Genomic DNA, 21524 nt, shown 5'->3' with positions numbered 1-21524 from the left:
GCTGACCGGACAGTGCCAGCTCTCTCTCGCTGACCGGACAGAGCCAGCTCTCTCTAGCTGACTCATCAGTGCCAGATCTCTCTAGCTGACCAGACAGTGCCAGCTCTCTCTAGCTGACCGGACAGAGCCAGCTCTCTCTAGCTGACTCATCAGTGCCAGATCTCTCTAGCTGACTGGACTGTGCCAGCTCTCTCTAGCTGACCGGACAGTGCCAGCTCTCTCTAGCTGACCGGACAGTGCCAGCTCTCTCTAGCTGACCGGACAGGGCCAGCTCTCTCTAGCTGACCGGACAGTGCCAGCTCTCTCTAGCTGACCGGACAGGGCCAGCTCTCTCTAGCTGACCGGACAGCGCCAGCTCTCTCTAGCTGACCGGACAGTGCCAGCTCTCTCTAGCTGACCGGACAGTGCCAGCTCTCTCTAGCTGACCGGACAGGGCCAGCTCTCTCTAGCTGACCGGACAGTGCCAGCTCTCTCTAGCTGACCGGACAGTGCCAGCTCTCTCTAGCTGACCGGACAGGGCCAGCTCTCTCTAGCTGACCGGACAGTGCCAGCTCTCTCTAGCTGACCGGACAGTGCCAGCTCTCTCTAGCTGACCGGACAGTGCCAGCTCTCTCTAGCTGACCGGACAGGGCCAGCTCTCTCTAGCTGACCGGACAGTGCCAGCTCTCTCTAGCTGACCGGACAGGGCCAGCTCTCTCTAGCTGACCGGATAGGGCCATCTCTCTCTAGCTGACCGGACAGGGCCAGCTCTCTCTAGCTGACCGGATAGGGCCATCTCTCTCTAGCTGACCGGACAGGGCCAGCTCTCTCTAGCTGACCGGACAGTGCCAGCTCTCTCTCGCTGACTGATGCTAGCCACGTTCAGCTCTGTCAGAGGGAGGGGTTAGGGATATGACAGAGCTCTAAGAGTGTAGAGCCAATCATATGCAGGCCTGAAGATGCAGAGAGACAGCAGGGGTTATATTCAGTTGTGCTGCTCTCCCAGTGATACAGTCAGAAGATACACTCCTGTCAAGCCAGGCTCCAGTGTCACTGAATTTACTCTCAGGTATGAACTGGAGACAACTCCTGACAGTTTGCTTACTAAGCTCATTTATGAATGAAAGATGTCCATTTCTATAGCACCTTTTACATCCTCAGCATGTCCCAATCAGCCAAGGAAGTATTTTTGAAGTGTGGTCACTGTTGTAATGTTGGAAACATGGCAGCTAATTTACACACAGCAAGATCCCACAAACAGTAATGTGATAGATCACCAGATAATCTTTTTCAGTGATGGTGGCTGAGGGATAAATATTGACACGGACAGCAGGGAGAATTCCCTTGTTCTTCAAATAGTACCATGAGATTCTTTTACATCCACCTGAGAGGAAAGTAAGGCCGAGGTTTAACGTGTCACCCAAAAGACTGCCCCGCTGACAGTGCGGCACTCCCTCAGTACTGACCCTCCAACAGTAGGAACGTTCCCTCAGTACTGCCCCTCCGACAGTGCAATGTTCCCTCAGTACTGTCCCTCCGACAGTGTGACACTCCCTCAATACTGCCCCTCCGACATTGTGAAGCTCCCTCAGTACTGCCCCTCCGACAGTTGGGCACTCCCTCAGTACTGTCCCTCCGACAGTACGGCCCTCCCTCAATACTGCCCCTCTGACATTGTGAAGCTCCCTCAGTACTGCCCCTCCGACAGTTGGGCACTCCCTCAGTACTGTCCCTCCGACAGTACGGCCCTCCCTCAATACTGCCCCTCTGACAGTGCGGTGCTCCCTCAGTACTGCCCCTCCGACAGTGCAATGCTCCCTCAGTACTGTCCCTCCGACACTGTGACACTCCCTCAATACTGCCTCTCTGACAGTGTAACGCTCCCTCAGTACTGGCCCTCCGACAGTGAGGTGCTCCCTCAGTACTGCCCCTCTGACAGTGCGGCACTCCCTCAGTACTGACCCTCCCACAGTGCGGCACTCTCTCAGTACTGCCCCACCGACAGTGCGGCCCTCCCTCAGTACTGACCCTCCGACAGTGTGACATTCCCTCAATACTGCCCCTCCGACATTGTAAAGCTCCCTCAGTACTGCCCTTCCGACAGTGCAATGCTCCCTCAGTACTGCCCCTCCGACAGTAGGGCACTCCCTCAGTACTGTCCCTCCGACACTGTGACACTCCCTCAATACTGCCTCTCTGACAGTGTAACGCTCCCTCAGTACTGCCCCTCTGACAGTGCGGCACTCCCTCAGTACTGCCCCTCCGACAGTGCGGCGCTCCCTCAGTACTGCCCTTCCGATAGTGCGGCCCCTCCCTCAGTACTGACCCTCCGACAGTGCGGCCCTCCCTCAGTACTGACCCTCCGACAGTGCGGCCCTCCCTCAGTACTGACCCTCCGACAGTGCGGCCCCCTCTCAGTACTGACCCTCCGACAGTGCGGCCCTCCCTCAGGACTGACCCTCCGACAGTGCGGCCCTCCCTCAGTACTGACCCTCCGACAGTGCGGCCCTCCCTCACTACTGCCCCACCGACAGTGCGGCCCTCCCTCAGTACTGACCCTCCGACAGTGCGGCCCTCCCTCAGTACTGACCCTCCGACAGTGCGGCCCTCCCTCAGGACTGAGTCTCCGACAGTGCGGCCCTCCCTCAGTACTGACCCTCCAACAGTGCGGCCCTCCCTCAGTACTGACCCTCCGACAGTGCGGCCCTCCCTCTCTACTGCCCCTCCGACAGTGTGACATTCCCTCAATACTGCCCCTCCGACAGTGCAATGTTCCCTCAGTACTGTCCCTCCGACAGTGTGACACTCCCTCAATACTGCCCCTCCGACATTGTAAAGCTCCCTCAGTACTGCCCCTCCGACAGTAGGGCACTCCCTCAGTACTGTCCCTCCGACACTGTGACACTCCCTCAATACTGCCTCTCTGACAGTGTAACGCTCCCTCAGTACTGCCCCTCCGACAGTTCGGTGCTCCCTCAGTACTGCCCCTCCATAAGTGCGGCGCTCCCTCAGTACTGACCCTCCGACAGTGCGGCGCTCCCTCAGTACTGCCCTTCCGACAGTGCGGTGCTCCCTCAGTACTGCCCTTCTGATAGTGCGGCCCCTCCCTCAGTACTGACCCTCCGACAGTGTGACATTCCCTCAATACTGCCCCTCCGACATTGTGAAGCTCCCTCAGTACTGCCCCTCCGACAGTTGGGCACTCCCTCAGTACTGTCCCTCCGACAGTACGGCCCTCCCTCAGTACTGCCCCTCTGACAGTGCGGTGCTCCCTCAGTACTGCCCCTCCGACAGTATGGCACTCCCTCAGTACTGTCCCTTCGACAGTGCAATGCTCCCTCAGTACTGTCCCTCCGACACTGTGACACTCCCTCAATACTGCCTCTCTGACAGTGTAACGCTCCCTCAGTACTGGCCCTCCGACAGTGAGGTGCTCCCTCAGTACTGCCCCTCTGACAGTGCGGCACTCCCTCAGTACTGACCCTCCCACAGTGCGGCACTCTCTCAGTACTGCCCCACCGACAGTGCGGCCCTCCCTCAGTACTGACCCTCCGACAGTGTGACATTCCCTCAATACTGCCCCTCCGACATTGTAAAGCTCCCTCAGTACTGCCCCTCCGACAGTAGGGCACTCCCTCAGTACTGTCCCTCCGACACTGTGACACTCCCTCAATACTGCCTCTCTGACAGTGTAACGCTCCCTCAGTACTGCCCCTCTGACAGTGCGGCACTCCCTCAGTACTGCCCCTCCGACAGTGCGGCGCTCCCTCAGTACTGCCCTTCCGATAGTGCGGCCCCTCCCTCAGTACTGACCCTCCGACAGTGCGGCCCTCCCTCAGTACTGACCCTCCGACAGTGCGGCCCTCCCTCAGTACTGACCCTCCGACAGTGCGGCCCCCTCTCAGTACTGACCCTCCGACAGTGCGGCCCTCCCTCAGGACTGACCCTCCGACAGTGCGGCCCTCCCTCAGTACTGACCCTCCGACAGTGCGGCCCTCCCTCAGTACTGACCCTCCGACAGTGCGGCCCTCCCTCAGTACTGACCCTCCGACAGTGCGGCCCTCCCTCACTACTGCCCCACCGACAGTGCGGCCCTCCCTCAGTACTGACCCTCCGACAGTGCGGCCCTCCCTCAGTACTGACCCTCCGACAGTGCGGCCCTCCCTCAGGACTGACTCTCCGACAGTGCGGCCCTCCCTCAGTACTGACCCTCCAACAGTGCGGCCCTCCCTCAGTACTGACCCTCCGACAGTGCGGCCCTCCCTCAGTACTGACCCTCCGACAGTGCGGCCCTCCCTCACTACTGCCCCTCCGACAGTGCGGCCCTCCCTCAGTACTGACCCTCCGACAGTGCGGCCCTCCCTCAGTACTGACCCTCCGACAGTGCGGCCCTCCCTCACTACTGCCCCACCGACAGTGCGGCCCTCCCTCAGTACTGACCCTCCGACAGTGCGGCCCTCCCTCAGTACTGACCCTCCGACAGTGCGGCCCTCCCTCACTACTGCCCCACTGACAGTGCGGCCCTCCCTCAATACTGACCCTCCGACAGTGCGGCCCTCCCTCAGTACTGACCCTCCGACAGTGCGTCCCTCCCTCACTACTGCCCCACCGACAGTGCGGCCCTCCCTCAGTACTGACCCTCTGACAGTGTGACATTCCCTCAATACTGCCCCTCCGACAGTGCAATGTTCCCTCAGTACTGTCCCTCCGACAGTGTGACACTCCCTCAATACTGCCCCTCCGACATTGTAAAGCTCCCTCAGTACTGCCCCTCCGACAGTAGGGCACTCCCTCAGTACTGTCCCTCCGACACTGTGACACTCCCTCAATACTGCCTCTCTGACAGTGTAACGCTCCCTCAGTACTGCCCCTCCGACAGTTCGGTGCTCCCTCAGTACTGCCCCTCCATAAGTGCGGCGCTCCCTCAGTACTGACCCTCCGACAGTGCGGCGCTCCCTCAGTACTGCCCTTCCGACAGTGCGGTGCTCCCTCAGTACTGCCCTTCCGATAGTGCGGCCCCTCCCTCAGTACTGACCCTCCGACAGTGTGACATTCCCTCAATACTGCCCCTCCGACATTGTAACGCTCCCTCAGTACTGCCCCTCCGACAGTGCGGTGCTCCCTCAGTACTGCCCCTCCTTAAGTGCGGCGCTCCCTCAGTACTGCCCTTCCGACAGTGCGGCGCTCCCTCAGTACTGCCCTTCCGACAGTGCGGCCCTCCCCTCAGTACTGACCCTACGACAGTGCGGCCCTCCCTCAGTACTGACCCTCCGACAGTGCGGCCCTCCCTCAGTACTGACCCTCCGACAGTGCGGCCCTCCCTCAGTACTGACCCTCTGACAGTGGGGGCCCCCTCCTCAGTACTGACCCTACGAAAGTGTGGCGCTCCCTGAGTACTAACCCTCCGACAGTGCGGCGCTCCCTCAGTACTGACCCTCCGACAGTGCGGCCCTCCCCTCAGTACTGACCCTCCGACAGTGCGGCCCTCCCTCAGTACTGACGCTACGAAGGTGCGGCCCTCCCTCAGTACTGACCCTCCGACAGTGCGGCCCTCCCTCAGTACTGACCCTCCGACAGTGCGGCGCTCCCTCAGTACTGACCCTCCGACAGTGCGGCGCTCCCTCAGGACTGACCCTCCGACAGTGTGGCCCTCCCTCAGTACTGACCCTCCGACAGTGCGGCCCTCCCTCAGTACTGACCCTCCGACAGTGCGGCCCTCCCTCAGTACTGACCCTACGAAAGTGCGGCCCTCCCTCAGTACTGACCCTCCGACAGTGCAGCCCTCCCTCAGTACTGACCCTCTGACAGTGGGGGCCCCCTCCTCAGTACTGACCCTACGAAAGTGCGGCCCTCCCTCAGTACTGACCCTCCGACAGTGCAGCCCTCCCTCAGTACTGACCCTCCGACAGTGCGGCGCTCCCTGAGTACTGACCCTCCGACAGTGCGGCGCTCCCTCAGTACTGACCCTCCGACAGTGCGGCCCTCCCCTCAGTACTGACCCTCCGACAGTGCGGCCCTCCCTCAGTACTGACCCTACGAAAGTGCGGCCATCCCTCAGTACTGACCCTCCGACAGTGCGGCCCTCTCTCAGTACTGACCCTCCGACAGTGCGGCGCTCCCTCAGTACTGACCCTCCAACAGTGCGGCGCTCCCTCAGGACTGACCCTCCGACAGTGCGGCCCTCCCTCAGTACTGACCCTCCGACAGTGCGGCCCTCCCTCAGTACTGACCCTCCGACAGTGCGGCCCTCCCTCAGTACTGACCCTCCGACAGTGCGGCCCTCCCTCAGTACTGACCCTCCGACAGTGCGGCCCTCCCTCAGTACTGACCCTCTGACAGTGTGGCCCTCCCTCAGTACTGACCATCCGACAGTGCAGCACCCCCTCAGTACTGACCCTCCGACAGTGCGGCCCTCCCTCAGTACTGACCCTCCGACAGTGCGGCCCTCCCTCAGTACTGACCCTACGAAAGTGCGGCCCTCCCTCAGTACTGACCCTCCGACAGTGCGGCCCTCCCTCAGTACTGACCCTCCGACAGTGCGGCGCTCCCTCAGTACTGACCCTCCGACAGTGCGGCCCTCCCTCAGTACTGACCCTCCGACAGTGCGGCCCTCCCTCAGTACTGACCCTCCGACAGTGCGGCCCTCCCTCAGTACTGACCCTCCGACAGTGCGGCCCTCCCTCAGTACTGACCCTCTGACAGTGTGGCCCTCCCTCAGTACTCACCGTCTGACAGTGCGGCCCTCCCTCAGTACTGACCCTCCGACAGTGCGGCCCTCCCTCAGTACTGACCCTCCGACAGTGCGGCCCTCCCTCAGTACTGACCCTCTGACAGTGCAGCACTCCCTCAGTACTGACCCTCCGACAGTGTGGCCCTCCCTCAGTACTGACCCTCCGACAGTGCAGCACCCCCTCAGTACTGATCCTGCAATCATCTGACTCAGAGGCATGAGTTCTATCCATTCAGTGTGTGAATGGGGCAGATGTGAACACTCCTTGTGCCAGCTGGGAACAGTCAAGTATAAAATGATGATGATTGGAGGAATCCACTGTGCCGCTGATTGCTTTACCTGGGTTGCCTTCTCAGCTTCCTCTCTGCTCATGGCCAGTGCGAGTTGTAACTGGAGTTCCTCCTCACCACTGGTGTGGGGCCGTGCCTGCTCCAAATCGGCATGAAACCTTGGAGATGAGGAAGAAGCTGCAAAACACAGAGAACAGAGCAACACATCAATATTCAAACATCTGACCCTGCAGAGATACCTGTACGTCGAGTGTCCTCCCAGATGGTGTGCGCTGGTGACGTATTTTTTCCGCCAGTGTCACTGCCTTCAAGACGACACGCAGCTCCCGGCAGAGTCAGTTAGCCGTGCCTCTCTGAGGGAGTTGCCTGTCTTTTACCGGGATCTATTCCGAGTCTGGAACATGGTCGCCTCCAGTCAGGGCGCTCCCCCGCCAATGGAGGGGAGCGCCTCGGCTGTCCGGGCGGCCGACTCCGGGGACGGACCGGTGGGCGGAGGAGTAGCCGAAGGCCCCGGGACACCCCTGACTGCGGGTGGTGAGGTGGCTCGGGAGAGCAGAGCGCTCCCGGCTGAGCTGACCCCCGCTCGGCCGGAACTGCTCATCGGACCCAGGCCCCGAAAGCCTCCTCGGGAGCCGGTCCCGCACAACCCGAGCCGCCTCGGAAATGCCCTCCGTGCCATTCCAATCGGTGTGGAGGGGTTTCCTGTACGGGCTGCTCCTGCACACACTCCACTTCCTCGCCCTCATCAGCCGGCCGGACACACCCTGGCGGTCCGCGTTGCCATCTGGCGGCGAGGGGAAACCCCGATGGAGGTCTCTGTACGCGGGTGTCCTCCCCCTTTACATCGGGGACCTGGGGTGGAGGGTGCTGCACAGAGCAGTCCCGTGCAATAGGCTTTTAAGTAGGTTCACGGACTCCCAGGCCAGCTGTACTTTCTGCGGCCTGGACGAGTCCGTGTTCCACATATATATGGAGTGTGCGAGGTTGCAGCCCCTCTTTGAGCATTTGAAGGGGCTGCTCCTCAAGTTCTGGCTGCACTTCAGTCCCACTCTCCTGATCTTTGGGCACCCGGTGCGGAGGGGCGTGGGCTGGGAGGAGGATCTCCTCGTCGGTCTGCTCCTGGGCCTGGTCAAGGTGGCAATTCACAGGTCCAGGCTGAGGGCCGTCGGGGTGTCTGTCCTCCCCGATTGCCTGCCCCTCTTCCACGGTTACGCTCGCGCCCGGGTGTCCCTGGAGAAGGAGCATGCGGTGTCCGCCGGTACGCTTGAGGTCTTCCGTGACCGGTGGGCACCGCACGGACTGGAGTGCATTGTCGACGCCGAGAATGGCATTTTAATTTGAGTTTTTTGTTTATTTATCTGTCTTTAATAAAATTATATTAAAAATATGTATATAAAGGGGGCCTGAGGAATAAAGGCCACCTTATAAAAGAAAAAAAAAACGGGGTTAGATACAGAGTAAATAAAAAGAAGTCAAAAAAGAGGGAGAGACTGAGATTGAAACAAAGGGTTTCCATCTGTCTAAAAACAAAGAAAAAAAAAGAAAAAAAAAATATGCACACATCGATTGTGTGCTGCACTGGGAAACGTGTCTGATGTCCCAGCCCAACATGATCCCCCCCCCCTCCATCCCTACACAAACTGTAGTGCAAATAACCTGTTCAACAGCAAGGAACTGGATCACTTTACATAGCAATTTATAGTGAACATAAACAAGTCAAGAGCTTGTGTCACTGAACTAACAGCGAGTGAGTGATACAGAGTGCACTAACTGGAAACGCACAGGCCAGCACTGAAACAAGCAGTGAATTCCTCAGCACTAACAGAGAAACTAACAGTGATAGACATACTCAGCCTGTTTACTGCCCAGTGCTGCGATCTAATCATCGCAGAGCTCCCATTCCGAATTCCAGAGAGATGTTCCCAGAAACACAATGAATTGAGGGTGAGGGGGTCACCAGATTGTTTTGGTAGGAGTGGTACAGGGGGAAGAGGATTGGGGAGTGATATTTGGGGGAGAGACTGGCGACTAGGGGGTCAGGGGTCTGAGGGGGGAGACTGAGATGTTGGGGGTCGGAGGAAGAGACATACGAACATACGAATTAGGAGCAGGAGTAGGCCACTCGGCCCCTCGATCCTGCTCCGCCATTCAATAAGTTCATGGCTGAACTGATTATTCCACATTTCCACCTACCCCCGATAACCTTCCATCCCCTTGCTTATCAAGAATCTATCTACCTCTGCCTTAAAAATATTCAAAGACTCGGCTTCCACCGCCTTTTGAGGAAGAGAATTCCAAAGACTCACGACCCTCTGAGAGAAAAAATTTCTCCTCTTCTCTATCTCTTAAATGGACGACCCCTTATTTTTAAACAGTGACCCCTAGTTCTAGATTCTCCCACAAGAGGAAACGTCCTTTCCACATCCACCCTGTCAAGATCCCTCAGGATCTTGTATGTTTCAATCAAGTCGCCTCTTACTCTTTTAAATTCCAGCAGATACAAGCCTAGCCTGTCCAACCTTTCCTCATAAGACAACCCACCCATTCTAGGTATTAGTCTAGTTAACCTTCCCTGTACTGCCGTCAACGCACTGGGACAGGGTGTTAGGGGTCAGTGACCTCGGTGGTGGGTAAATTGTTAGAATCTATTCTGAGGGACAGGATAAACTGTCACTTAGAAAGGCACGGATTAATCAGGGATAGTCAGCATGGATTTGTTAAGGGAAGGTCGTGTCTTACTGACTTAATTGAGATTTTTGAGGAAGTAATAAGGAGGATTGATGAGGGTAGTGCAGTAGATGTGATCTACATGGATTTTAATAAGGTATTTGACAAGGTCCCACATGGCAGACTGGTCAGTAAAATGAAAGCCCATGGATAAAGGGGAATGTAGCAGATTGGATTCAGAATTGGCTCAGGGACAGGAAACAAAGGGTAGTAGTCGACGGATGTTTTTGTGAATGGAAAGCTGTTTCCAGTGGCGTTCTACAGGGCTCAGTGTTGGGTCCCTTGCTGTTTGTGGTATATATTAATGATTTAGACTTAAATATGGGAGGCATGATTGGGAAATTTGCTGATAGCACAAAAATTGGTTGTGTAGTTGATAGTGAAGAGGATAGCTGCAGACTTCAGAATGATATCATTGGTTTGGTTGAGTGGGCGGAAAAGTGGCAAATGGAATTCAATCCAGAGAAGGGTGAGGTAATGCATTTGGGGAAGGCAAATAAAGCGAGGGAATACACAATAAAGGGGAGGATATTGGCAGGGGTAGAGGAAGTCAGAGAGCTTGGAGTACATGTCCACAGGTCCCTGAAGGTGGCAGGACAGGTAGACAGAGTGGTGAAGAAGGCATATGCTTTCCTTTATTGGCCGAGGCATAGAATACAAAAGCAGGGATGTAATGCTGGATCTGTATAAAATGCCGGTTAGGCCACAGCTGGAGTATTGCGTAGAGTTCTGGTCATCACATTGCAGAAAGGACATAATTGCTGTGGAGAGAGTACAGAGGAGATTTACAAGAATGTTGCGAGGGCTCGAAAGTTGCAGCTGGGAGAAAAGATTGGATAGGCTAGGGTTGTTTTCCTTAGAACAGAGGAGGCTGAGGGGTGACATAATTGAAGTGTACAAAATTATGAGGGGCCTAGATAGAGTAGACAGGAAGGACCTGTTTCCCCAAGTGGAGAGGTCAGTTACCAGGTGACACCGATTTAAGACGACTGGTAGAAGGATTAGAGGGGACATGAGGAAAACCTTTTTCACCCACAACACAGGTAGACAGGGTGGTGAAGAAGGCTTGCCTTCATCGGCCGAGGCATTGAGTACAAGAGTTGGGACGTCATGTTACGGTTGTACATGACGTTGGTTAGGCCGCATTTGGAGTACTGTGTACAGTTCTGGTCGCCACACGACAGGAAAGATGTGATTAAGCTAGAGAGGGTGCAGAAAAGATTCACAAGGATGTTGCCTGGTTTGGAGGGCTTGAGTTATAAAGAGAGATTGGAAAGGCTGGGTCTGTTTTCCCTGGAGCGAAGGAGGCTGAGAGGGGACATGATAGAGGTATATAAAATTATGTGAGGCATAGATAGGGTAGATAGCCAGAGTCTGTTTCCCATGGTAGGGGTGAGTAAAACTAGAGGGCATAGATTTAAGGTAAGAGGGAGGAGGTTTAAAGGGAATCAATGGGGTAAATTTTTCACACAAAGAATAGTGGGTATCTGGAATGAGCTGCCTGAGGAGGTGGTGGAGGCAGGAACAGTAGCGACATTTAAGAGGCATCTGGACAGGTACTTGAATGAGCAAGGCATAGAGGGATATGGAATTAATGCAGGCAGGTGGGATTAGAATAGATAGGCATTATAGTCGGCATGGACGTGGTGGGCCGAAGGACCTGTTACTATGCTGTACGACTTTATGACTCTATGACCCAGAGGGTGGGTGTCTGAAAATCACTGCCTGGATCAGTGGTGGAGGCAGAAACCCTCAATTCTTTTTAAAGGTACCTGGACATGCACCTGAGGTGCTGTAACCGGCAAGGCTATGGACCAGGTGCTGGAAGGTGGGATTAGATTGGGCGGCTAGTTTGTTCAGCCGGCACGGACACGACGGGCTGAATGGCCTCCTTCTGGTCCGTAATTTTTCCATGGTTCTTTGGGTTGTGGGGGAGGGGAGGTGGTTGGTGGTGAGACTGGGATGTTGGGGGTCGGGGGAGAGACTAGGATGTTGGGGGGAGAGATTGGGATGTGGGGGTGAGACTGAGATGTTGGGGGGACCGACTTGGATATTGGGGGTCAGGGGGAGAGACTAGGATGGTAGGGGGAGAGATTGGGATGTGGGGGTGAGACTGGGATTTTGGGGGTCAGGGGGAGAGACTGAGCTGTTAGGGGTCGGGTGAGAGACTGAGATTTAGTTTAGTTTAGTTTAGAGATACAGCACTGAAACAGGCCCTTCGGCCCACCGAGTCTGTGCCGACCGTCAACCACCCATTTATACTAATCCTACACTAATTCCATATTCCTACCACATCCCCACCTGTCCCTATATTTCCCTACCACCTACCTGTACTAGGGGCAATTTATAATGGCCAATTTACCTATCAACCTGCAAGTCTTTTGGCTTGTGGGAGGAAACCGGAGCACCCGGAGGAAACCCACGCAGACACAGGGAGAACTTGCAAACTCCACACAGGCAGTACCCAGAATTGAACCCGGGTCGCTGGAGCTGTGAGGCTGCGGTGCTAACCACTGCGCCACTGTGCTGCCCCTGTTGGGGGTCGGGGGAAGAGACTGGGTAGTTGGGGGTTGGGGGAGAGACAGGGATGTTGGGGGTCGGGAGAAGAGACTGGGATGTTGGGGGTCGGGAGAAGAGACTGGGATGTTGGGGGTCGGGAGAAGAGACTGGGATGTTGGAGGTCGGAAGGAGAGACTGGGATGTTGGAGGTCGGAGGGAGAGACTGGGATGTTGGGGGTCAGGGGAGAGACTGGGATGTTGAGGGTCGGGGGAGATGGGGGAATGGAGAGAGAGAGCGGGTCTTAATGTTTGTCTGATTGTTTATATGAAGTTAAGGGCTGTGTCCTGTAGGCAGGAACTGCCATGGGACTGGAGTTCCAAGTTACAAACCATATTACAGGCCATTAGCCACTGAGGGCTGAGGGACAGGTATGGACGAGATGTCACTCATGACCTTGTTAACAGGTTAGGCACATGTTACAAACCTTGCTCGAGCCAGTATGTTCCTATGGCACTGAATCCTTCACACATGCACAAATACATTTTATTTTCTTGTCGACAACATAATAATTTGAAGTTGAGGACCCAGAGTGAGGATGAAGTTCAGGAGCAACATTCTTCAAAGGACTGGTGGATCATAGTAAAGGCCGGTTAGGGTCTGCAAATGAAACCTGACCCAAGCCCGACAGAACCCCAACTGACCCCGAGCCCGACTCGGCCCGAGTTCATTCATTTTTTCTCACGCCCGACCCGACCATTAGATAACGTTTTTCACTTTGTTCCTTCCCTGCAAAAGCTTAAAATAACTGTAATAAAACCACCTTAAAAGTCCAACAAGTAAATTAACATTAAAGTCACTTACCTGAGGTGATGATAGACCGTGTCCAGTCCGGCCCGGCCAGACCCGAGCCCGAATGCTGGAACCGGAAATGCGACGCGACCCAACCCGCGCCCGACACATGCCGTCGGGACCCGTTGGGTTTGGGTCGGGAAGCTGGGCTTTACAGCACGGAATCCCTGAATAAAGGGAATGACCCAGACCACTGTATCTTTCAATGGGAATTAGATGGGGGACAGTGTGTGTGAACAGGGGGTGGGGAGTTGGATGGGGTACAGTGTGTGTGAACAGGGGGTGGGGAGTTGGATGGGGTACAGTGTGTGTGTGAACAGGGGGTGGGGAGTTGGATAGGGTACAGTGTGTGTGAACAGGGGGTGGGGAGTTGGATGGGGTACAGTGTGTGTGTGAACAGGGGGTGGGGAGTTGGATGGGGTACAGTATGTGTGAACAGAGGGTTGGGAGTGGGATGGGGTACAGTGTGTGTGAACAGAGAGTGGGGAGTTGGATGGGTACAGTGTGTGTGAACAGAGGATGGGGAGTGGGATGGGGTACAGTATGTGTGAACAGAGGGTTGGGAGTGGGATGGGGTACAGTGTGTGTGAACAGAGAGTGGGGAGTTGGATGGGTACAGTGTGTGTGAACAGAGGATGGGGAGTGGGATGGGGTACAGTGTGTGTGAACAGAGAGTGGGGAGTTGGATGGGGTACAGTATGTGTGAACAGAGGGTTGGGAGTGGGATGGGGTACAGTGTGTGTGAACAGAGAGTGGGGAGTTGGATGGGTACAGTGTGTGTGAACAGAGGATGGGGAGTGGGATGGGGTACAGTGTGTGTGAACAGAGAGTGGGGAGTTGGATGGGGTACAGTGTGTGTGAACAGGGGGTGGGAAGTTGGATGGGGTACAGTGTGTGTGAACAGGGGGTGGGAAGTTGGATGGGGTACAGTGTGTGTGAACAGAGAGTGGGGAGTTGGATGGGGTACAGTGTGTGTGAACAGGGGGTGGGAAGTTGGATGGGGTACAGTGTGTGTGAACAGAGAGTGGGGAGTTGGATGGGGTACAGTGTGTGTGTGTGAACAGAGAGTGGGGAGTTGGATGGGGTACAGTGTGTGTGAACAGGGGGTGGGGAGTTGGATGGGGTACAGTGTGTGTGAAAGGGGGTGGGGAGTTGGATGGGGTACAGTGTGTGTGAACAGAGGGTGGGGAGTTGGATGGGGTACAGTGTGTGTGAACAGAGGGTGGGGAGTGGGATGGGGTACAGTGTGTGTGTGAACAGAGAGTGGGGAGTTGGATGGGGTACAGTGTGTGTGAACAGGGGGTGGGAAGTTGGATGGGGTACAGTGTGTGTGAACAGAGGGTGGGGAGTGGGATGGGGTACAGTGTGTGTGAACAGAGGGTGGGGAGTTGGATGGGGTATAGTGTGTGTGAACAGGGGGTGGGAAGTTGGATGGGGTACAGTGTGTGTGAAGAGAGGGTGGGGAGTGGGATGGGGTACAGTGTGTGTGAACAGAGGGTGGGGAGTTGGATGGGGTACAGTGTGTGTGAAGAGAGGGTGGGGAGTGGGATGGGGTACAGTGTGTGTGAACAGAGGGTGGGGAGTTGGATGGGGTACAGTGTGTGTGAACAGAGGGTGGGGAGTTGGATGGGGTACAGTGTGTGTGAAAGGGGGTGGTTGGTTGGAGTCCGAGTCACAGAGAGAGAGGACCAGAGTGGGAGCAGCAGGAACACAGCCGGCGGAAAAATCGAAAAGTGGCATCAGAGTGACGTCACATTCAACAGTGCCAGCCACCCAGGTAAGCTTTCAAATTAAACTTAATTTTTTTTTATTCATTCAGGGCTGTGGGTGTCACTGGCCAGGCCAGCATTTATTGCCCATCCCTAATTGCCCTTGAGAAGGTGGTGGTGAGCTGCCTTCTTGAACTGCTGCAGTCCATGTGGGGTAGGTACACCCACAGTGCTGTTAGGAAGGGAGTTCCTGGATTTTAACCCAGCGACAGTGAAGGAACGGCGATATAGTTCCAAGTCAGGATGGTGTGTGACTTGGAGGGGAACTTGCAGGTGGTGGTGTTCCCATGTATTTGCTGCCCTTGTCCTTCTAGTTGGTAGAGGTCGCGGGTTTGGAAGGTGCTGTCTAAGGAGCCTTGGTGCATTGCTGCAGTGCATCTTGTAGATGGTACACACTGCTGCCACTGTGCGTCGGTGGTGGAGGGAGTGAATGTTTGTAGATGGTGTGCCAATCAAGTGGGCTGCTTTGTCCTGGATGGTGTCGAGCTTCTTGAGTGTTGTTGGAGCTGCACCCATCCAGGCAAGTGGAGAGTATTCCATCACTCTCCTGACTTGTGCCTTGTAGATGGTGGACAGGCTTTGGGGAGTCAGGAGATGAGTTACTCGCCTCAGGATTCCTCGCCTCTGACCTGCTCTTGTAGCCACGGTATTTATATGGCTACTCCAGTTCAGTTTCTGGTCAATAGTAGCCCCTAGATGTTGATAGTGGGGGATTCAGTGATGATAATGCCATTGAATGTCAAGTGGAGCTGGTTAGATTCTCTCTTGTTGGAGATGGTCATTGCCTGGCACTTATGTGGCGTGAATGTGACTTGCCACTTATCAGTCCAAGCCTGGATATTGTCTAGGTCTTGCTGCATTTCTACACGGACTGCTTCAGTATCTGAGGAGTCACAAATGGTGCTGAACATTGTGCAATCATCAGCGATCACCCCCACCTCTGACCTTATGATTGAAGGTAGGTCAGTGATGAAGCAGCTGAAGATGGTTGGGCCTAGAACACTACCCTGAGGAACTCCTGCAGCGATGTCCTGGAGCTCAGATGATTGACCTCCAACAACCACAACCATCTTCCTTTGCGCTAGGTATGACTCCAGCCAGCAGAGGGGTTTCCCCCTGATTCCCATTGACCTCAGTTTTGCTAGGGCTCCTTGATGCCATACTCAGTCAAATGCTGCCTTGATGTCAAGGGCAGTCACTCTCACCTCACCTCAATTGAAATCAAATATAGAGTAAGACTTGATCGATTTCTTTGTGTAATAACTAAAAACTAAAGTGGATTAAAAAAACTAAAGCCCAGTCGGAAATTAAAAAAAAAATTAAAATCTAATTAAATAAAATAGAGATGCAGGGCCAGGTGATGTGTTGTACCTGCATGATGTGGGAGCTGGTGGACCCCATTGTGGTTCAGAGATTGGTGTGGGAGAAATGGGTTTGAATTCATGGGACATTGGCACCAGTACTGGGGAAGGAGAGAGCTGTTCCAATGGGACAGGCTCCACCTGAATCATGCTGGGACCAGAGTCCTGGCAAATTGCATAATTAGGGTTGTAGATAGGGCTTTAAACTAAATAGTTGAGGGGGAGGGTTTAGTTGCATGGAAAATTAGGAAGTCAAAGTTAAAGGAGAAGGTAGGAGTGCAGGTTAGTGATGAGATTGATTGTTACCAGAAAATAAACGGAAGGGACAGAACGTGTGAACGTCATATTGCACCAAGAAATCGTACAAGAGAAGGGAAATTTGATAATAGAACAAACTTAAAAGCTTTGTATCTGAATGCATGAAGCATTTGGAATAAAATTAATGAGTTAACAGTGCAAATAGATACGAATGGGTATGATTTAGTGGTGATTACTGAGACGTGGTTGCAGGGGAACCAGGTTTGGGAATTGAATATCCAAGGGTACTCAGTATTTCGGAAGGATAGGTAGGAAGGAAAAGGAGGTGGTGTAGCTTTGTTAGTAAAGGAAGAGATCAGTGCTGTAGTGAGAAATGATATAGGCACTGGAGATCAAGACATAGAATCAGTCTGGGTAGAAATACGAAATAGCAAGGGAAAGTAGTCCCTGGTGGGAGTAATCTATAGGTCCCCAAACAGTAGTTCCGCAGCGGGGCACAGTATAAACCAAGAAATACTGGGGGCTTGTGAGAAAGGTACTGCAATAATCATGGGTGATTTTAATATGCATATAGACTGGATTAATCAAATTGGCAAGGGTTGCCTCGAGGGAGAGTTCACTGAAGGTATTAGAGATTGCTTTTTGGAGCAATATGTTGTGGATCCAAACAGGGAGCAGGCTATTCTAGATTTGGTATTGTGTAATGAGATGATAAGCGCACTGCACTGTTGAACTACAAGAAAGCCCCCAGCGAGTTAACATCTGTAGCACTTAAAGTAGCCAGAAGCGCTGCACAAAGAACAGCCAGGCACTGTGCAAATGACTACTGGCAACACCTATACAGTCGTATTCAGTTGGCCTCTGACACCAGAAACATCAGAGGAATGTATGATGGCATTAAGAGAGCTTTTGGGCCAACCATCAAGAAGATCGCCCCCCTCAAATCTAAATCAGGGGACACAATCACTGACCAACGCAAGCAAATGGACCGTTGGGTTGAGCACTACCTAGAACTGTACTCCAGGGAGAATGCTGTCACTGAGACCGCCCTCAATGCAGCCCAGTCTCTACCAGTCATGGATGAGCTGGACGAACAGCCAACAAAATCGGAACTCAGTGATGCCATTGATTCCCTAGCCAGCGGAAAAGCCCCTGGGAAGGACAGCATTACCCCTGAAATAATCAAGAGTGCCAAGCCTGCTATACTCTCAGCACTCCATGAACTACTATGCCTGTGCTGGGACAAGGGAGCAGTACCCCAGGACATGCGCGATGCCAATATCATCACCCTCTATAAAAACAAAGGTGACCGCGGTGACTGCAACAACTACCGTGGAATCTCCCTGCTCAGCATAGTGGGGAAAGTCTTCGCTCGAGTCGCTTTAAACAGGCTCCAGAAGCTGGCCGAGCGCGTCTACCCTGAGGCACAGTGTGGCTTTCGAGCAGAGAGATCCACCATTGACATGCTGTTCTCCCTTCGCCAGCGACAGGAGAAATGCCGTGAACAACAGATGCCCCTCTATGTTGCTTTCATTGATCTCACCAAAGCCTTTGACCTCGTCAGCAGACGTGGTCTCTTCAGACTACTAGAAAAGATCGGATGTCCACCAAAGCTACTAAGTATCATCACCTCATTCCATGACAATATGAAAGGCACAATTCAGCACAGCGGTGCCTCATCAGACCCCTTTCCTATCCTGAGTGGTGTGAAACAGGGCTGTGTTCTCGCACCTACACTGTTTGGGATCTTCTTCTCACTGCTGCTCTCACATGCGTTCAAGTCTTCAGAAGAAGGAATTTTCCTCCACACAAGATCAGGTGGCAGGTTGTTCAACCTTACCCGTCTAAGAGCGAAGACCAAAGTACGGAAGGTCCTCATCAGGGAACTTCTCTTTGCTGACAATGCTGCAGTAACATCCCACACAGAAGAGTGTCTGCAGAGACTCATCGACAGGATTACGGCTGCCTGCAACGAATTTGGCCTAACCATCAGCCTCAAGAAAACGAACATCATGGGACAGGACGTCAGAAATGCTCCATCCATCAATATTGGCGACCACACTCTGGAAGTGGTTCAAGAGTTCACCTACCTCGGCTCAACTATTACCAGTAACCTGCCTCTTGATACAGAAATCAACAAGCGCATGGGAAAGGCTTCCACTGCTATGTCCAGACTGGACAAGAGAGTGTGGGAAAATGGCGCACTGACACAGAACACAAAAGTCCGCGTGTATCAAGCCTGTGTCCTCAGTACCTTGCTCTACGGCAGCGAGGCCTGGACAATGTATGTCAGCCAAGAGTGACGTCTCAATTCATTCCATCTTTGCTGCCTCCGGAGAATCCTTGGCATCAGGTGGCAGGACCGTATCTCCAACACAGAAGTCCTCGAGGCAGCCAACATCCCCAGCTTATACACCCTACTGAGCCAGCGGCGCTTGAGATGGCTTGGCCATGTGACCTGCATGGAAGATGGCAGGATCCCCAAGGACACATTGTACAGCGAGCTCGTCACTGGTATCAGACCCACCAGCCGTCCATGTCTCCGCTTTAAAGACGTCTGCAAACGCGACATGAAGTCCTGTGACATTGATCACAAGTCGTGTGGGAGTCAGTTGCCAGTGATCACCAGAGCTGGCGGGCAGCTATAAAGGCGGAGCTAAAGTGTGGCAAGTTGAAGAGACTTAGCAGTTGGCAGGAAAAAAGACAGAAGTGCAAGGGGAGAGCCAACTGTGTCACAGTCCCGACAACCAATTTTATCTGCAGCACCTGTGGAAGAGTCTGTCACTCTAGAAATGGCCTTTATAGCCACTCCAGTCGCTGCTCCACAAACCACTGACAACCTCTAGGCACTTATCCATTGTCTCTCAAGACAAGGAGGCCAAAGAAGAATGAGGTAGGATTAATGAGTGATCTCATAGTTAAGGATCCTCTCGGGAAGAGTGATCATAGCATGCTAGAATTTCAAATTCAGTTTGAGGGTGAGAAACTGGAGTCCCACACTCGCGTTCTGGAGTTAAACAAAGGTAATTACATCGGCATGAGGACAGATTTGGCCCTAGCGGACTGGGCAGGAAGACTAAAAGGTAGGACAGTTGATGAGCAGTGGCAGATGTTTAAGGAAATATTCAATTCCTCCCAACGAAAATATATTCCAGAGAGGAAGAAAGATTCTAAGAGGGGGAAAAACATCCATGGCTGAGCAAGGAAGTTAAGGATAACATAAAGACAAAAACTAAGGCATATCATATTGCAAAGGCCAGTGGTAGGCTGGAAGATTGGGAAACTTTTAAAGATCAACAGAGGTTACTAAAAAGTAATAAAAAGAGCAAAGGTAAATTATGAAAAAAAAATAGTGCAAAATATAAAAATGGATAGCAAAAGCTTCTATAAGTATATAAAAGGGAAGAGAGTAGCTAAAGTGAATGTTGATCCTTTGGAGGATGAGACAGGGGAGTTAATAGAGGGGAACACAGAAATGGTGGAGACACTAAATCAATATTTTGCCTCAGTTTTCACAATGGAGGACACTAGCACCATCCCAATAGTAACAGGAAATGCAGGGGTTATAGAAATGGAGGAACTTAGAACAATCATCATCACTGCGGAAAAAGTACTGAGCAAACTATTGGGATTGAAGGCAGACAAGTTCCCAGGGCCTGATGGCCTACATCCTAGGGTCTTAAAGGAAGTGGCAGCGGAGATAGTGGATCCATTGGTTATGATATTCCAAAATTCCCTGGATGCGGGAAAGGTTCCAGTGGATTGGAAAAAACCTAATATAACGCCATTATTCAAAAAGGGAGGGAGGCAGAAAGTAGGAAACTATAGACCAGTTAGTTTAACATCTATCGTTGGGAAATTGTTAGAATCCATTATTAAGGAAGTAATAACAGGGCATTTAGAAAGTTAAAACTCAATCCATCAGAGTCAGCATGGTTTTATGAAGGGTAAATCATGTTTGACTAATTTGCTAGAGTTCTTCGAAGATGTAACAGGCAAAGTGCATAATGGGGATCCTGTAGATGTAGTATATCTGGACTTCCAGAAGGCATTTGATAAGGTGCCACACAAAAGGTTAATACACAAGGCAAGATCTCATGGGGTTAGGGGCAATTTATTAGCTTGGATAGAGGATTGGCTAACCAACAGAAAACAGAGTCGGGATAAATGGGTTTTTTTCTGGTTGGCAAGATGTAACTAGTGGGGTGCCATAGGGTTCGGTCCTCGGGCCCCAACTATTTACAATCTATATTAATGACTTGGATGCAGGGCTAGAAGGTACTATAGCCAAATTTGCAGATGACACTAAAATAGGTGGGATAGTAAGTTGCAATAAAGAAATAAGAAATTTACAAATGGATATGGATAGGTGAATGGGCCAAAATGTGGCAGATGGAGTTTAACGTGGATAAGTGAGGTTATCCATTTTGGTCAGAAGAATAGAAAGGCAAATTATTGTCGAAATGGAGAGAAACTTCAGAGTGCTTCGGTGCAGAGGGATCTGGGTGTCCTCGTGCATGAATCACAGAAAACTAGTATGCAGGTACAGCAGGTGATAAGGAAGGCAAATGGAATCATGGCGTTTATTGCTAAAGGAATAGAATATAAAAGTAGGGAAGTGTCGCTGCAACTGTACAAGGCATTGGTGAGACCACATCTGGAGTACTGTGTACAGTTTTGGTCCCCTTACTTGAGAAGGGATGTAGTTGCATTGGAGACAGTTCAGAGGAGGTTCACTAGATTGATTCCAGAGATGAGGGGTTTGTTTTATGAAGAGAGATTGAGCAGTTTAGGCCTTTACTCTCTAGGGTTTAGAAGAATGAGAGATGATCTAATTGAGGTATATAAAATGATTAAGGGGATTGACAAAGTAGACGCAGAGAGGATGTTTCCTCTGGTGGGGCAATCTAGAATGAGAGGTCATAGTTTTAGGATAAAGGGTAGCAGATTTAAAACAGAGATGAGGAGAAATTACTTCTCTTAAAGGGTTGTGAGTCTATGGAATTCACTAACCCAGAGTGCGGTGGATGCCGGGACATTGAGTAAATTTAAGGAGGAGAT

At 52.8% G+C, this 21524-nt stretch overlaps 1 protein-coding gene across 10 annotated transcripts in view; it reads right to left on the bottom strand.

The window, feature by feature from the left end:
- LOC137384172 (epsin-2-like) overlaps positions 1–21524 on the bottom strand; it is a 292528-nt gene that overhangs the window by 93359 nt on the left and 177645 nt on the right. For all 10 annotated transcript variants that reach the window (XM_068057790.1, XM_068057792.1, XM_068057795.1 and 7 more), the window contains one exon: positions 7049–7176. In XM_068057790.1, coding sequence (XP_067913891.1) covers positions 7049–7176 — 128 coding nt within the window. The remainder of the gene's footprint in view (positions 1–7048; positions 7177–21524) is intronic.

This window comes from Heterodontus francisci, chromosome 26 (assembly GCF_036365525.1).
Source record: "Heterodontus francisci isolate sHetFra1 chromosome 26, sHetFra1.hap1, whole genome shotgun sequence".
Classification (NCBI taxonomy): Eukaryota; Metazoa; Chordata; class Chondrichthyes; order Heterodontiformes; family Heterodontidae; genus Heterodontus; species Heterodontus francisci.
Note: the sequence above shows the minus strand (reverse complement) of the source record. Positions and strands in the feature narration are given on the sequence as shown.